This window comes from Notechis scutatus, chromosome 8 (genome assembly GCF_049901735.1).
Source record: "Notechis scutatus isolate UNSWTSFEM ecotype Mainland chromosome 8, rNotScu1.2, whole genome shotgun sequence".
Lineage (NCBI taxonomy): Eukaryota > Metazoa > Chordata > Lepidosauria > Squamata > Elapidae > Notechis > Notechis scutatus.
In genome coordinates this window covers 26,031,231-26,048,840 of record NC_142016.1, presented here as the reverse complement: position 1 = coordinate 26,048,840, position 17,610 = coordinate 26,031,231, and the positions used below count along the sequence as shown (strand labels likewise).

The 17,610-nt window shown below is 49.5% G+C and overlaps 1 protein-coding gene across 1 annotated transcript in view; it reads left to right on the top strand.

Annotated features, from left to right (window-relative positions):
* Window positions 1-13,390, top strand: part of PRKD2 (protein kinase D2) — a 31,793-nt gene extending 18,403 nt beyond the window's left edge. Inside the window, exons 10-18 of the mRNA XM_087971266.1 lie at window positions 452-710; window positions 1,002-1,054; window positions 1,163-1,235; window positions 2,877-2,983; window positions 5,095-5,256; window positions 6,975-7,073; window positions 9,250-9,517; window positions 10,259-10,344; window positions 10,774-13,390. Coding sequence (XP_087827392.1) covers window positions 452-710; window positions 1,002-1,054; window positions 1,163-1,235; window positions 2,877-2,983; window positions 5,095-5,256; window positions 6,975-7,073; window positions 9,250-9,517; window positions 10,259-10,344; window positions 10,774-11,013 — 1,347 coding nt within the window. The 3' untranslated portion in view covers window positions 11,014-13,390. The remainder of the gene's footprint in view (window positions 1-451; window positions 711-1,001; window positions 1,055-1,162; window positions 1,236-2,876; window positions 2,984-5,094; window positions 5,257-6,974; window positions 7,074-9,249; window positions 9,518-10,258; window positions 10,345-10,773) is intronic.
* Window positions 13,391-17,610: the final 4,220 nt, after the last annotated feature.

Here is a 17,610-nt window from a genome sequence, read left to right as displayed (position 1 = left end):
TCTTTCAAAAATACATTTCATCTTTACTTGAGTTATATTCATTTCCTTACTCAGTCTAACTGAACCAATTATGATACGTTATACCATTATTACATATTTCAATTTCTGACTCTTCTGTCTAGCCATTTCATGGAACAAATTCCAAATTTTATCGTAATCTTTTTCTTCCTGTTCTCTCATCGCCATTGTCAATCTACTCAGTGTGCATGCAAAAAAATGTAAATCTCACCGGACGCTCCAAACAGCCAAAAAATATGGGCCATGTGACCACAGGGGAGGCTGGAGAGATGTCAGAACTTCGGAACCAGTCCATAAGCACCTTTTGAGGGGGGGCCTGCTGTAACCATGAACGGTTGTTAAGCCAACGGTCGTTAAACGAGGACTATCCCTAGGTGGGGAAGAGTTGGTTTATTTCCCTTTTTCCATTCTCGCCGCCTTTCCAACTTCCCAGGAGATCCCGCTGTCCGAGATCTTGACGGTGGAGGTGGCTCAGGACCTCTCCCTCCTGCCACCTGGCGCCAATCCTCACTGCTTCGAAATCGTCACCGCCAACGCCACCTACTACGTGGGCGAGAACGGCGCCCCCAGCAACCCCCAGCATGGCGGGGATGGCCTGGAACACGCCAAGGCCTGGGAGTTGGCCCTCCGTCAAGCCCTCATGCCCGTCGTCCTGCAGGGGGTGCCGGCTGCCCAGGGGCAGCCCCCGCACAGTGAGTGCCATGCCAACTCATAAAACCGTTCTATGGCCGTTTTGGAGTTGCCAACAGAAAGGGAGGAGGATACCCGACAATCGGCTGGCTGGCGGGGGGGCGCTGTGGCGCAGCAGGACTCTTCTGGATGACCTCTCGCATGCCGGCAGAAGTGGCTCTGTGTCCCACTTACGTCACATATGTGCCATCATGGCCCTACACCGTTTCTGACAGTTTTTTCTTGAAAGCTTCCAGTGATGAAGAGATGGAGGAGGTTAATTTTTGTTTTGTTTTTGGTCCTGCCTCATCTAGGACAAGCGTCTTTGAGGATCTCCGTGTCCAACAGCCAAATCCAGGAGAACGTGGTGAGTGTCCCGGCATCCTCCATTCATTCTGCCTCTGGATCTCATTCTTTGATTCTCCTCACCTGCTTGGAGGTGACCTCAAGAGGTGACTTCTTTGTCCAATTGCAGGACATTGCCACCGTCTACCAGATCTTCCCAGATGAGGTCTTGGGCTCCGGGCAGTTTGGTGTGGTCTACGGAGGTAAACCCAACTGGTGGGCTTGGCTTTGTCAACTCATCCAATATTTCTATGGTCGTTTTAGAGTTGCCAACAGAAAGGGAGGAGGTGGGGGAGCAGTGTAGCAGCTTGCAAAAACCGAAATTGCATTCCATAAATGTTTTCAAAGATAGTAACTAAGTGACTGAAGTTTCTGCTGTGCAAATATCTAACTGGTGACTCTGGGCTATGGACGTGTCCCATTGGAGGATATGAATTATGATACACCCAGGAGGTGGGGAAAACCAGGGTCAAGGGTGACAGGGAATGATGTGTCTCAGAGTCGGCTGCACCCAGGTAGCACCAGCATGTTTACTCCTAATAAATCTTCTTTAAGCTTTGAAAATCCAGCTCATGATTAAAATGGGGGTAACTACTGGAGCCCTGACAAGCGTCCTAACCGGGTGTCAAAAAGTCAAGATGGCAGCTCGCCACACAGGTCAAAAACGAGGAGGGAGGCTGGATTTGTTCTCCTTTCACAACCCTCCACCATGCCAGTCTTGAAATGTAGTGATACGCACCCCAAAGCTTGTGGGAATGACCCCGGAGACAGTCTCTGGGTCTCCCAAAGGACCAATTGTGGCCCTCAAATCTTGCAATGTTCAACTTTGTTTGTCTCTGGTCGTTGCTGTGCTGAGAACTTAAGTTCAACAACTGAAGGGGAGCCACAAACAGAGTTTCCCCCCCCCCATCACTGGGCAAGTAGTCCTTGACTTACAACCACAAGGGTCCTTCCTTCCTTCCTTCCTTCCTTCCTTACTTACTTACTTACTTACTTACTTACTTACTTACTTCCTTAGCACTTAGTAGTAGCACTTAAACTTATGTACAGCTTCACAGTGCTTTTACAGCCCTCTCTAAGCAGTTTACAGAGTCAGCATATTGCCCCCAACAATCTGACCAACCTCAGAAGGATGGAAGGCTGAATCAACCTTGAGATGGTCAGGATTGAACTGCTGGCTGTGGGCAGAGTTAGCCTGCAATACTGCATTCTAATCACTGTGCCACCAGGGCCCACCCTCCCTCCTTTCCTTCCTCCCTCCTCCTTCCCTTCCTCCCTCCCTCCCTCCCTTCCTTGTCTGTCTCTCTCCCCTCCCTCCCTCCCTCCCCTCCCTCCTTCTCTCCTTCCTTCCTTCCTTCCTTCCTTTCTTCCTTCCTTCCTTCCTTCCTTCCTCTCCTTCCTTCCTTCCTTCTTCCTTCCTTAGCACTTAGCAGTAGCCCTTAGACTTCTATGCCATTTCACAGTGCCTTCCAGCCCTCTCTAAGCCGTTTACAGAGTCAGCCTCTTGCCCCCAACAATCTGGGTCCTCGTTTTACCGACCTCGGAAGGATGGAAGGCTGAGTCAAGCTTGTTTCCCTTTCCAGAAATTAGTTTCCCTTTCCAAAAAAAATCAGCCCTTGGCCTCAATCAAAAACTCAGCCAACCCTTAGAAAGAGACGGCAAGCCCATTGGGGGCCAAAGATGAAGTCTTGAAGGCATCTACCAACCCTTGGTTTCCCCAAGGGTTCCCGCCCTGTCAGAGGATGTGTCATCTCTGGCGACACTCCTAGTTGGTCTGGAGGTGGGTTGGAACCAACTAACTCCATAACTTCTTGCTAAGAGCTGGCTGTCTCTTCTCCTGTCAGGGAAACACCGCAAGACAGGCAGGGACGTGGCGGTGAAGGTCATCGACAAGCTTCGTTTCCCCACAAAGCAGGAGAGCCAATTGCGGAACGAGGTTGCCATCTTGCAGGTAAGCAGGCCCATCCAATCTTCCGGCACCCCTGTCGGTGGACTCTCGCTTTTCATTTTTATTTCATTTTTAATAATTAAGTTGCCGGCGTCATTGGGCAGTATTGTTCTGATCAAGGTGTGATGACCCAGGGTGGGATACAAAAGAAACACAGTCACAGAAAACAGGTGAAGCCCCTTTTATTCCTTCAACTTTGCTTCCAAGCTCCGAATATCCTTCACAGAAGACAAAAAACTCCCACACAAACAGTTACAAGAAGGAGGAAAAAAGCAACACCAACCAGGCAAGATAAGGGCTGGAGGAAGCCCACAGATAACAGAACACACACTGGGGAGGATGCCAAACTAGAGAGGAACCATAAACTAGAGAGATTTCCACGCTTTGTTTCCAGCGCTCGCCTGTACGCATGTCCGTCCTCTTTATTCAGTTGTCACAGCTGCAGCCCATGAAGAAGATCAAGGCCCTCTCCTCCCGAGTAGACCACATCTCTCCCTTATCCTCTCTTCCCTGCATGCCCTAGGATGGAGAGGGGATGTGCCTGGGTCCTCCTCTGACTGCTCAGCCGGCCTCTGCCCTTCCCCAGCCTCCTCCACAACCTCTGGAGCCACACTTCCACTCCCTGTCGGCTGTTCCTCTTCTGACTCAGAGTCAGTCTCCACCAGGGGCATGACACAAGGCTCCCTGAGACATTAACAAACAGAAGCTTAGTCCCAAAAACCTTTTGTTTTATTTCAACAGCTGTGAATTATAGTCATTCACAGCCCAGTTTGTAAATAGTCCCACAGAAGTCTGCCAAAGTCCTTCGGGATAAGTCTGATAAGCACCCACCTTTATCTCCCTTGAAATGCTGCCAACGACTAAATTGCCAGTTAGCTGTACAAGGCTAAATAAAGAGAGCACAAATTCAACACAGAGCTTCAGAGTTCAAACCAACCAGGACAAACAAAGTTGTTTCCTGCAAAGGTTCCTGTCCCTTTGCTCCTCCTTTATGTCTTATGGGAGGGGCCCATCACCTCCAAGCCTTACTCCCGAGTTGCCCCTTTTGTCTCAGCTGCTCTTGCCTTCTGGCAGCTCTGCGCATACGCAAACTGGGAACAGGCTCCCGCTATTCCTCTGCCTTGCTGATGTCAGATTCTGGAGGCACCAGAGTCAGCACACAACTCCCAGATGGCCCAGGCCCCATCTCTGCATTGGATGCAGGACCCTCATCCAAGTCCTCCTCAGACTCCCGGACTGGCCCACGTTCCTCCCCACTGTCCGACTTTGCTGCCATCTCCGCAGGCTGTCGGCAGACCACAACAAATATAAATATATTATTTGGGTTTTGAAGCCAGGGCTCTCCTGATTCGGCAACTCTAAGACTTGTGGACTTCAACTCCCAGAATGCCTCAGCCAGGAAGGGATTCTGGGAGTTGAAGTCCACATATCTGAAAGTGACCAAGATTGAGAAGCACTGTGCTGCCGCATGGCCTTTTCTCTAGATGTAATATTTTTTTTATTGATTACACCTATTTTTTTCATGGATTTTAGTATTATAATAACACTATACTTCAGTCTGGTAATTTTACCGTTCTAATGATGGGATTGCCTTATTCAAATTGCTTTAATGCCTTACTGTATCAATGTTTCTTAGCTATATAAGCAACAGAATTTTCATTTTTAATGTGTGCCAGTGTGCCCACAGTAAGAAAAATAAATACAACAAAGGTTATTTATCCCGGAGTTGTAAATGCTCCAACGTTGGAAGTTTCTAAGAAGAAATTGGATAACCATTTGTCTGAAATGGTGTAGTTTCCTGGCCCAACAGGGGGTTGGACTAGAAGACCTCCAAGGTCCCTTCCAACTCCGTTATTCTGTATAGTAGTCTATCTATAAGCTTTTAAACTTACAATTTCAGTTATATTGCTACAGGAGGTTATAGCTGGTTTCTTCTTTTATTCAAGTTCCAACAGGCTGCGTAGATATTTGCTCTGGGGGGTCAGCGCCACAAATAAAATGACCGATTGACTTTCTTGGGGCACCCAGCCTGCTAATCCCTCTGCAGGGGTGGGCTGGGGAGCCCCCTTTCCTTAAGGCTAAGCCTCCCGTTTCTCATTTCGACGCTGTCTTAGAGTTTGAGGCACCCTGGGATTGTAAATCTGGAGTGCATGTTTGAGACCCCGGAGAAAGTCTTTGTCGTGATGGAGAAACTCCATGGGGATATGTTGGAGATGATCTTGTCTTCGGAGAAGGGACGGCTCCCAGAGAGACTGACCAAGTTCCTGATCACCCAGGTAAATGCTTCTCCAAATCTATCCCTCCCTCCCTCCCTCCCTCCCTTCCTTCCTTCCTTCCTTTCCTTTCCTTTCCTTTCCTTTCCTTTCCTTTCCTTTCCTTTCCTCCCTTCCTTCCCTCCCTCCCTTTCCTTTCCTTTCCTTTCCTTTCCTTCCTTTCCTTTCCTTTCCTTTCCTTCCTTCCTTCCTTCCTTCCTTCCTTCCTCCCTCCTTTCCTTTCCTTTCCTTTCCTTTCCTTTCCTTTCCTTTCCTTCCTTCCTTCCCTTCCCTTCCCTTCCCCTCCCTCCCTCCTTCCCTTCCTTCCTTCCTTCCCTCCTTTCCTTTCCTTTCCTTTCCTTCCTTTCCTTTCCCTTCCTTCCTTTCCTTCCCCCTTTCCTTTCCTTTCTTTCCTTCCTTCCTTCCTTCCTTCCTTCCCTCCCTCCCTCCCTCCTTCCTTCCTTCCTTCCTTCCTTCCTTCCTTCCTTCCTTCATTTCTTCATAAATAAACTTCCTGCCGCCCGAATCTTGAAGGATGTAATGCAGGGACTTGTCGCTAGGTGGCGCCAGAGTCCTAACTAAAATTAACGCTTCTGCCTTGATCTGCAAACCAATGATACGATTAGAGATTGTTCCCAGTCTCTAATCTATAAACAGATTCCTTTATAGATCCCTTAAAACAAAGAGCAGAAATCCCCTTTGGGGCTGTCTGGAAGGAAAGTGGGGATCCACCTGGAACCTGTCAAGGCTGTTCTAGCGCCAGAATGACTCCAGCCATCTCCAAAAGAAAGACAGGGCTCTCTCGGTCCCTTTTCTAAGTTATCGACATGTCAAATGTAACTTCTGTCTTTTGCTTCTGATCATGTTTACCCCATTCTGTAAGTGACATCATCAGTGCTAGAAGGGAGTGGGATTTGCAGAGTAGTGGAGGAGAAGGACTAAGCACTAGGTCATTCAACCTTCCTTACCCAACGCTGAACACGTTACCTAGTTGGGTAATGAAATGTCTGCAAGAAAACAACCAAGCACCAAGGACCCCACAGATCTCTTCCTCCTCCTCCTATTTCTCCAGTCCATAAACCCCATTCTCTTACAGCACTGATGATGTAACCTAGCTAGGTCATGAAATGTCTGCAAGCAACCCACCCAGCTCAGAGGGCACCAAGGACCCCAAAGTCCTCTCTTCTTCTTCTTCTTCTTCTTCTTCTTCTTCTTCTTCTTCTTCTTCTTCTTCTTCTTCTTCTTCTTCTTCTTCTTCTTCTTCTTCTTCTTCTTCTTCTTCTTCTTCTTCTTCTTCTTCTTCTTCTTCTTTTTCCTTCTTCTTCCTCCTCCTCCTCCTCCTCCTCCTCCTCCTCCTCCTCCTCCTCCTCCTCCTCCTCCTCCTCCTCCTTCTTCTTCTTCTTCTTCTTCTTCTTCTTCTTCTTCTTCTTCTTCTTCTTCTTCTTCTTCTTCTTCTTCTTCTTCTTCTTCTTCCTTTCCTCCTCCTCCTCCTCCTCCTCCTCCTCCTCCTCCTCCTCCTCCTCCTCCTCCTCCCATTTCTCCACTCCACAAACCCCATTCCCTCCCACCACTGATGACATAACCTAGCTAGGTCATGAAACGTCTGCAAGCAAACCACTCCACTCAGAGAGCACCAAGGACCTCTCAGCTCCACTCAGAGAGCTCCAAAGATCCTGCTCTGTTGACACTAGAAGTTACTTGATGGCAAAGTTGTTTCTTCTGGACATTTCCTGTCCCCTCAGGTCCTGGTTGCCCTCCGACATCTGCATTTCAAGAACATCGTCCACTGCGACCTGAAGCCTGAAAATGTCCTCCTGGCGTCCGCCGAGCCCTTTCCGCAGGTAAACCGTTTCTTTGCATTAAGGCGTGTCCTGGGCACCTCTGGACAAACCTCGGAGCTTCCCTGTTGCACGCTAGCGTCCCTGTCACCCCAAAAGGCAAAATGGCGTTTGTGGGATAAGATAAAGGTTCCCCTCCTTGCACATCCATGCTAGTCGTTTCCGGCTCTGTGGGGGCACTGGTGCTCATCTCCGTTACAAAGCCGAAGAAGAGCCAGCGCTGTCCGAAGACGTCTCCGTGGTCATGTGGCCGGCACGACTAAATGCCTTTGAAGGCGCACAGAACGTTGTTCCCTTCCCACCAAAGGGGTCCCTATTTTCCTTTTCTTTTTTTAAAATAAACTTTATTAGTCTTTTATGACTTAAAAAAAACAACCAAGGAGTACAAATATCTTAACTTCCAACAGTTTGTGGCATTCGTCTTAGACTACTATTTTGTGGATTATTTACAAATATATACCATTTATGCAAATATAAACATTAGTTTATATGTTGCTTATCATTAATTTTTTCCGTCATCCATTTATCTATCTTTGCTCAATCCAATCATACCATTTTCCCCAAGTCTTATAAGACTCAGTCTCCTCTTTCTCTTTTAACATGGGTGTTAATTTATCCATCTCAGCACAAGTCATTATTTTTTGAATAATCCATTCCTCTGGTGGTATTCATGTATGTTTCCAGCACTGGGCGTAAGCAATTCTGGCTGCGGTTAGAATATGTAGCACTATATATTTTATATTTCTCCCATATTTCTTTTTGAATATCCCCCATAAAAATAATTCCCGGTTCTAATTCTATTGGTTCATTAACAATCCCTTGCAACCATTGTTTAATTTTTAACCAGTATTTTTGGGTCTACGGGCAGGACCACCACGTGTGATAGAATGTGCCTTTTTTCTTTGAGCACTTCCAACATGCCGGATTCATATTGGGATCCATCTAATACAGCTAATGTCGTAAAACATTTTATAAGCATTCTCTTTATATGCCGCCGGTGGGGCCCCTATTTTTCTACTTGCATTTTCCCCCCCCGTGCTTTTGAACTGCTAGGTTGGCAGAAGCTGGGACAAGTCACGGGAGCTCCCTCCGTTCTGCGGCGCTAGGGATTCGAACCGCCGAACTGCCGACCTTTTCTGATCGGCAAGCTCAGCATCTTAGCCTCTGAGCCACTGCGTCCCACTGTTGGTGGGGGGATAGTTGACCCCAATTCTTCAAGAATTCAAGTCAACCATGAACTCTTCCCCCCCCCCCCCTTGAGAATTATTCCCTTCAGGGCTGGCCGTGATCCCCGAGCGCAGCGTGGTTGAAAGACTGAATTACGTGTAACGATGAATGCGTGGCGCTTGACTTAAAAAAAAAGTAACCATGTTTTTCTTCCACACGTGTTCTTGTGCTTGACGTTGGCTGAGGAGAACAAGGTGGGTTTTGCCTCAGGAATGGAAAGGAAGCGAGGAGAGAGAGAGAAAGGGGGCCTGGGAATGCAGTCGAAATGGAGAGGAACTGCTGAATTTAGTCCACAAAAATCTCAGGGCCACACATTGTGTTTCGTGTCCGGGGTGAAAGATGAGGCCCCTGTGGGAAAGTTCAAGTTAACTGAGTTACAGGGCAGTCCTTGACTTATGACCACAATGGAGCCCAACATTTCTCCTCACCGTTACGACCGTCGTCGTATTCCCTAGGGCAGTGGTGGCTAACCTTTACGGGGTCCTGTGCCGAAAATTGTGTGCGTGTACTCACGTGAGACGGCACCCAGAAGGCAATGCACACGGGTTTCCCCCCCCCCTTACCTGCAGTGCACATGTGTGTTCCTCCTGCTGACTTTGGGGTCTTTTTCGGCCTTCCAGAGGCTCGAGGGAAGCCTCTGCAGCCTTGGAGGCCGAAAAATGGGCACGTTTCGTCACTTCTGGTATTTCCGGAAAGTCTGGGGGGATGCTGCGACCGTCGTAACTACGAATCATTTGCCGAGCAACATGACAAAGGGTGACAATGAATGATGCACCTCAGAGTCGGCTACACCCAGGCAGTGCTGGCATGTTAACTTCCACTAAATCCTTTTGAAGTTTTGGAAGTTCCGCTCGAGGCTCATGATTTAAATGGGGGGGGGTCACTGCCGGAGTCCTGACATACCGCTGACCCCGGTCAGCTATTAAGCCTCCGTCCTGTCTCGGCTCTGCAGGTGAAGCTGTGCGACTTCGGCTTTGCCCGCATCATTGGGGAGAAATCCTTCCGGCGTTCGGTGGTGGGCACGCCGGCGTACCTGGCCCCGGAGGTGCTACTCAACCAGGGCTACAACCGCTCACTGGACATGTGGTCGGTGGGCGTCATCATGTACGTCAGCCTGAGCGGCACCTTCCCGTTCAACGAGGACGAGGACATCAATGACCAGATCCAGAACGCCGACTTCATGTACCCACACAACCCGTGGCGACAGATCTCGGTCGGAGGTGAATTGCCTTTAGAAAGAGGGCGCGGCTTGAAAGGATGGGAGCTGGGTCGCTTTAAGGTGGAGGGACTTCAACTCCCAGAATTCCCCAGCCAGTATAGCATCTTCCTCCCTCCCTCCCTTCCTTCTTTCTTTCCTTCCTTTCCTTCCTTCCTTCCCTCCCTCCCTTCCTTCCTTCCTCCCTCCCTTCTTTCTTCCTTTCCTTCCTTCTTGCTTTCCTTCCTTCCTTCCTCCCTCCCTTCCTCCCTCCCTCCCTTCCTCCCTCCCTCCCTTCCTTCCTTCCTTCCTTTCCTTCCTTCCTTTCCTTCCCTTCCCTTCCCTTCCCTTCCCTCCCTCCCTTCCTTTCCTTCCTTTCTCCCGTCCTTCCTTTCCTTCCCTTTCTTCCCTTCCCTTCTCCCTTCCTTCCCTTCCTGCCTTCCTTTCCTTCCTTCTTGCTTCCTTTCCTTCCTTCCTTCCTTCCTTCCTTCCTTCCTTCCTTCCTCCCTCCCTCCCTCCCTCCCTTCCTTCCTTCCTTTCCTTTCCCTTTCCTTCCCTTCCCTTCCCTTCCCTTCCCTTCCTCCCTCCCTTCCTTCCTTTCCTTCCTTTCTCCCTCCATCACTCCCTTCTTCTCTCCCTTCTTTCCATCCTTCCATCCCTCCTCGCATCACTTGGGTTGAGTTGGGTGGCGACAGAAATTGAATGAATTTCATTCCTAAACAGTCCTCGTTTGAAGGCTCGCTTCTCCTGTCTTGCCTCCTCTTAGCCATCGACCTGATCAACAACCTGCTGCAGGTGAAGATGAGGAAACGTTACAGTGTGGATAAGTCACTCAGCCACACTTGGCTACAGGTAGGTGGGAGAGGTGGGGGTTGGTGGGTTGCATGGAATCGCTCTGGGTCAGTCTTCCCCGCCACGGTGGCCTCTGTACATTTAGACTGTAAAAGTCTTCAATCGAGGGGACCTCGGGCCTCTCCGAGCTTGGTTTCCTTGCAGACGTTTCATGACCAGAGTAGGTAACATCATCAGTGCTAGAAGGGAGTGGGGTTTGTAGGTTTGAGGGGAGTGGGGAGAAGAGGAGGAGGACTGTGGGGTCTTTGGTGCTCTCTGAACCTGACAGTTTTCGTGCAGACGTTTCATGACCCAACTAGGTAACACCATCCGTGCCAGAAAGGAGTGAGATTTGGGCTCACCAGCTGGTCCCTAGGACCCTCTGCAAATACAACAAACCTGCTTTGTGGTTTCCCTCTGCCCCCCCACTCTCTCCCCCTCCCCGTCTAGGATTACCAGACCTGGCTGGACCTCCGAGAGCTGGAGAGCCGGATGGGCGAGCGCTACATAACCCACGAGAGCGACGACGCCCGCTGGGAGCACTTTGCGGCCGAGCACAGCCTGCAGTACCCCGAGCACCTGCGCGTTCGCCGGCTGCAGGAGGAAGAGGAGGAGGAGGAGGAGGAAGAGGAGGCCGGAGAGCAGGAGATGGAAATGCAAGGCTTGGCCGAGAGGGTCAGCGTCCTCTGAAGGCCTGCCGCAGGACGAAGAAGGACCAAAAAACTGGAAGGAGGACCTTGACTGGAGCAACCCCGGCCTCGTCTTGAATTCGCACTCAACACCTTCCCAATAATCTCATTTCTGGAGGTTGGAAAATAACAAAAAGAAATGGAACCTATTGGAACATTTTTTGGCTGCTCCGGGGCCACAATTACTAAGACTTGCAACAGCCACGTTTAAGAAGACCAGAGGTGGCATTCAGCCGGTTCAGACTGGTTCCGACGAACCGGTAGCAGAAAAATTTGAGTAGTTCTGAGGACTAGCAAATACCACCTCTGGCTGGCAACCACCCACCTGCCCTCTTTCTTGTCCTAAAGACCCACAATGGGCGAGGTAGTCATGCAGAATGGGTAGAGGGTCCCCCGAACCCTGGGAGAGAGCCCTGCATTCATTCTTTCCTCCACTCCTTTTGATGTGTGTGTGTGTGTGTGTGAGAGAGAGACTTTCTTTGCAGGTTGCATCTGCCTAGTTTGAACCCTTTGCAACAATAGTGCTGGGTTAACGCAACAACGGCCAGTTTTCTTCATTCTAGAACCGATGGGAGCTACAGATTGTGGGTCCCCCCCCACTCATCCAGGGGTGCAGGGGCAACTTTGGGGGGATGTAAAGGAACATCGGAGATGTTTCAAGGTGGAGGTTGAACCTTGAAGACCAGCAGTGATGGTTTCTTTGATGGAGGTTTTTGGTTGAATGAAGATTCTTTTGGGGGGAGAGGATCTCTTAATACCGGGGTCTCCAAACTTGGTCACTTTAGACTTGTGGACTTCAACTCCCAGAATTCCCCAGCCAGAAACATGCAGTAGGCAGAAAGATGCTGGCTGAGGAATTCTGGGAGTTGAAGTCCACAAGTCTTCAAGTTGCTCAATTTGGAGACCTCCCTAGTATAATAAATCTGAGTGGGAGTTGGTCTCTTTGATCACTGAATCGGTGTTTCTTGAGCTTGGCCACTTGAAGCAAGGTGGACTTCAACTCCCAGAATTCCCCAGCAGGAAACATGCGGCAGGCAGAAAGACGCTGGCTGGGGAATTCTGGGAGTTGAAGTCCACTCCGTTTCAAGTGGTCAAGCTCAAGAAACACTTCTTTTAATGAGTTAGCAGAGAGGCAAGGATTGTTGTCAAGCAGGCAAAAACTCACTCAGGCCGTCTTCAAGCAGGATGCAACTTTTGGGGGATCAAAAACAGAATGCCTCCCCCTCCAAAATCTCTGTTCCTTCCTCTAAGTCTCCCAAACAGCATGTCAGCTTTCCAAAGTCGGCCGTTTGAAACGGGCCAGCGCCGCAAAAGAGTGGCTCCTTGTGCGTGCAGACAAAGCCACTTTCTCTTTCAGTGGGCCAATGTCTTTGCCTCCAAACCACACGGGCTGGCCGAAATCCATGCGCCGGAAGAGAGATGTGGAACCCCCAGGGGGTAGGGAAATACTGTGTGGTTCTCCCTCCCTTTTTTTAAAAAAAGTATTTCTCTTTGAAAGATTCAGACCCCATTCTGCATATCCGGCGTGAAGGATTAAACCAGAGATCTCCAACCTTGGCCACTTTAAGACTGGCGGACTTCAACTCCCAGAATTCTCCAGCCAGCAGAGCTTACTCTCTTGCAATCCCTTCCTCTGCAATCTCTCACCACTTTAGGAGATTGAGAGAGAGAGAAAAGCAGGCATAGCTGGCTGAGGAGTGCTGGGAGTTGAAGTCCACAAGTCTTAAAAGTGGCTAAGTTTGGGGACCCCTGGATCAAACCCATAATTTTTGGGCGGAGCAGGAATTCTCCATCTAATCTAATGCTTTCCGTGATGGTCAGCAAAGAAATATTTCTGTCCACAGCCAGGCTGGTAGGAATGGTAAGTTCTCACATGGTTGGAAGTACGGAAGAAGTTTGCAGGTCTCTGGATTATGAGGTTGGGAAGGAGAACTATGTGGGCTTGAGGTGGTTTGCATAACCCAACCGAGGTGGCATTTTCCCTTCTTGCCACCAAGATTTCAGCCCCTCAATATTGGCATGTATTAAATTAATGGTCCATCTCTACTCCCTGCTATTAAATTTGGCCATCCTCCTCCTGCTGGATCTCACCGATTCCCACCCCTCACCCAGCCCTGGCACATAACTGGGTTTCACACAAACCGCACCAACTCTGTTTCGCTCATCAGAGCTTGTGGAATAAACCACCATTGACTGGTCAAGGGGAAATAGTCAGTTTTTAGCACGGGGCAGTCTCTGATGTGGCCACTTGGTAGCCTTTGGCCTTGCATTGAAGAGGCAGCTTCCCTCGGACAATTGTTTATATCCTGAAATGTCTATTTCGTTTTTTTAAAATAACCTAAACGTTGTGCTGTATATAAAAATACATTTAAATCCTAGATTTGAAAAAGCCGTCTTTTGAGTTGCATGGAGATTTGGCTGAAGAAGTCAGGATGGGGAAAACGCCCATCGGCTTCTTGCTTATTTATTTATTGATCCTTCTATTTATATATCTGTTTATCAAATTTATATACCGCCCATCTCTTATCAAGCATTTCTGAGCAGCTTACAGCGTTGCTCGATTTCATTCCGCTTTCCAGTCGCTAGAAAAATCCTTCAAGTTTGTACTTTGCATTTTGTTGCTGTTGCGGGGGGGGGGGTGTCTCTTGCTGGGAAGACCCCCGTCCCTTGCTTTTCCAGGGGTGCTCAACAGCTGGGGTCTCTGCTGCCTTGGCCCAGACTTGGCGTGGCCATTGACCCCCCCCCCACTTGGCCAGCTGGTTTGTGTGTCATTTGTGCAAGGTGGGCTTTTGAAAACGGTGCTGCGTGGGGTTGCAATCATGCAAAAAAGGCGTGGAGGTTTTGGAATGAGTTGACGATGGTCAACTTTGAAAAGGAAGGTCAACTCTGAGAGTGCAGCAGCAGCCCAAAAAGCCAACCCAATCCTAAGCTGCATTAAAAGAGGGATACAATCGAGATCAAGGGAGGGACTAATACCACTCTATGAAGCTTTAGTAAGGCCACACCTGGAGTCCTGCATCCAGTTTTGGTCACCACACTATAAAAAAGATGTTGAGATTCTATAAAAAGTGCAGAGAAGAGCAACCAGGATGATGAGGGGACTGGAGGCTGAAACATACGACGGACGGTTGCAGGAACTGGGTCTGGCTAGTGTAGGGAAGAGAAGGACCAGGGGAGACAGGAGAGCAGCCTTCCAACGTTTGAGGGGCTGCCCCATAGAGGAGGAAGGGGGTCAAGCTATTCTCCAAGGCACCTGAAGGCCAGACAAGGAATAATGGATGGAAACTGATCAAGGAGAGATTTAACCTGGAAATAAGGAGAAACTTTCTGACAGTGAGAACAATTAACCCGTGGAACAGAAGTTGCCTTCAGAAGTTGTGGGAGCGCCATCACTTGAGACCTTCAAGAAGAGGTTGGACTGCCATCTGTCAGAAATGGTGTAGGGTCTGCTAGGCTGGGGGTTGGACTAGATCCCTTCCAACTCTTAATCTGTATATAACTACGAGACCAAACTGACCCTAAAATGCCACATTAGGAAGTGCCACTTTAAGAAGAGTTCCACATTATTTGCCTACAGTTGAAAAGAAAGTTGGGCGGTGGGTTGGACTAGATGACCTACAAGGTCCCTTCCAATTCGGATTATCTGTTACCTGAGATGGGCTTGCAGAGACCAGAAGGAAGCAGTGGCAGAGGCTGAGGGATGCTATGGGTCCAAGGAAGCTTTGGGGGGAGGAGGGGAGGGTGGCAAAAGTTGGTTTGGGGTGATTAATCCTGGATCCAAGCAGGCAGCAGATTAGAAGGGTGGTCAGGAGCAATCGGTAGGAATTGAGACGAGATGGCTAACAACAGGCTTGCAACCTGAAGAGGGATGGACTTCAACTCCCAGAATTCCCTATCTGGTATGTTAATGAGCTTGAAGATGGGTGGACTTCAACTCCCAGAATTCCCCAGCCAAAATGCTGTTGAGTTTGAAGCTGGGTGGACTTCAACTCCCAGAATTCCCTATCTGGTATGCTAATGAGCTTGAAGATGGGTGGACTTCAACTCCCAGAATTCCCCAGCCAGCATGTGAATGTCTCAGAAAGCCTCACAAAATCACATGCACACTAGATTAAGATGACACCACAACTCTAGACTTACACATATCCTCTCCAGAGAGAAGAATCTTGTTTTTCAGAGAAATATAGATTTTTTTCCAGCTGTGCAAAGGACGGAGCAGAGCTGGCTGGGGACTTCTGGGAGTTAAAGTCCACCCGTCTTAAAGCTGCCCCGGTTGAGAAACCCTGCCTTAAAGGATCTGGTCCCTGGTGAGATTCCTCTGCACAGGCTGCCTGGAATCCGTCCATGCCTGGCGACGAGGTTACTTTGAAGTAGAGGGGAGGCAGGAGGACTTTCCATGCAGGCTGTGGCTATAGCAACAATGGAAAACAGACAATAAACAGCTTTTTCCTCCTTCCAATCACTTTTTCCAGAACACGACTCTGCTGCACATGCCTTGGCACGCGGCCCCTCTCGCTCTGCATGCGCTTAGAAAATCTGGAGGCCTGCAACAGATTCGGCGGTGGCGGGTTTTAGCAAGGCGATGTGTTCCTTCTCGGAGAGGCACACGCAGATCTGCTAAAAGGCCGGCTGCCAGCAGGCTCTAGGTTGGCCAGGCTTCCAGGAGTGGAATTGACACGGGTTCCAAGTGTGGAATTGACAAGGGGCTGTAGATGGGGAACTGACATATATTCCAGGGGTGGAATTGACAGGTTCCAGGTATGGAATTGACAAGGGTTGCAGGTGGAGAACTGACATATATTCCAGGGGTGGAATTGACAGGTTCCAGATGGGGAATTGACAAGTTCCAGGTATGGAATTGACAAGGGTTGCAGGTAGAGAACTGACATATATTCCAGGGGTGGAATTGACAGGTTCCAGATGGGGAATTGACAAGTTCAAGGTATAGAACTGACAAGGGTTGCAGGTGGAGAACTGACATATATTCCAGATGGGGAATTGACATGCATGCCAGGTGAGGAATTGATGGGTTCCAGATGAGAATTGATATGGGTTCTAGATAGGGGATTGACATGGGTGCCAAATGGGGAATTGACATGGGTTCTAGATAGGGAATTGACATGCGTTCCAAATGAGGGAACTGATATGGGTTCTAGATGGTGAATTGACAAGAGTTCCAGGTATGGAATTGACATGGGTTCCGGATTAGAATGGTCATGGGTTCTAGATAGGGAATTGACAAGCATGCCAAATGAGGAATTGACATGAGTTCCAGATGGGGAATTGACACAGGTGCTAGATGGAGAATTGACAAGAGTTCCAGGTGTGAAATTGACAAGGGCTCCAGATATGGAATTGACACAGGTACCCAATGGGGAGGAAGAAATGCATCTTGCATCGGCTCAGGATTACTCCTGAGAGCCAGAGAGGTAACGGCAGCTGCTTAAAAGCCGCTGTTACTCCTCCTCTACTAATACCCCTTTTGGTCTGGTGGGTGGAGGGGAGGCCTTGCGGAGTTTTATTTTGAGTTTCCTGCTGTGAAAGTCTGTGCCCCCCTCTTGGGTAGCCAAGCCTTTGGGGGATCAGCTTTGGGGGGGAGATCATTTCCAAATTGCATCCCACCTGCACCCACCCATTGGGTGAGACTCCTTGTGGGCAACCCAGCGGGATGGCGAGAGGAATATTTTTCACCACCGCTTCCCAGCAGCTTCAAAGAGCCTCCTTCTTCTTTTCCTTTCTCCTCCTTTCCCCCCCCAAGGCCAACCTTGCGATTTCTCACTGTCCTTAGCAAAAGGCTGCCAGCATCCTTCCTCTCCCCCCTACTGCCATTGCCATGGCTACCCGCTTCTCCATCACCATGGCTACCTCCTCACACTATTATTATCCCCACCATTTATAAACCACTGTTGCTACCCATCCTTGTCACTGTCACTTCTGCCAGCCCCTTCCTCCTGGCCGCTGGAGCATCGCGGCGCATGGCTGCTCCCTGGAAGCTGAGAGGCAGCCTCTCCTCCAGGTTTCTCTCCTGCAAGAATCATCCAAGGGACAGTCCAACTTTCCCCCTTTTGCAATGTGTGTGTGTGTGTGTGTGTGTGTGTGTGTGTGTTTTGTTGGTCAGAAATCCGGCCATCGTCTCCTACCATGGTTCCTCTGTGGTGGGACTCTTCAAAGCAAAGCCCTTTTCCAAGCTGGGCCTTCCAAGGTGTGGCAGGCCTCATCTTCCATCCCCACCCAATGCCCAAGGTGTGTAGGGTGATGGGAGTTGTAGTCCGAAATCCCAGAAGGGCCCTGGGAGAGGAGGAGTCTGGTCAGTTTGACGCTTTCTCTCCCCATCCCAAAAAAGATGCTCAGAACTCTTCAAATGGCTCATGTCAAAGATGCTCCCCCAAATTTTCCTGGGAAGCTCCCAGTTTCAAGTCTTCAGCCAGGGTTATTAGCAGCAGGGTATGTGTGTGTGTGTGTGGGGGGGGTTGGGGGATGGGATTTCCTTCCTTCCTTCCTCCCTCCCTCTGTCTGAGTCCTTCCTTCCTTCCTTCCTTCCTTTCTTCCTTCCTTCCTTCCCTCCTCCCTGATTCCTCCCTCCCTCCCTGACTCCTCC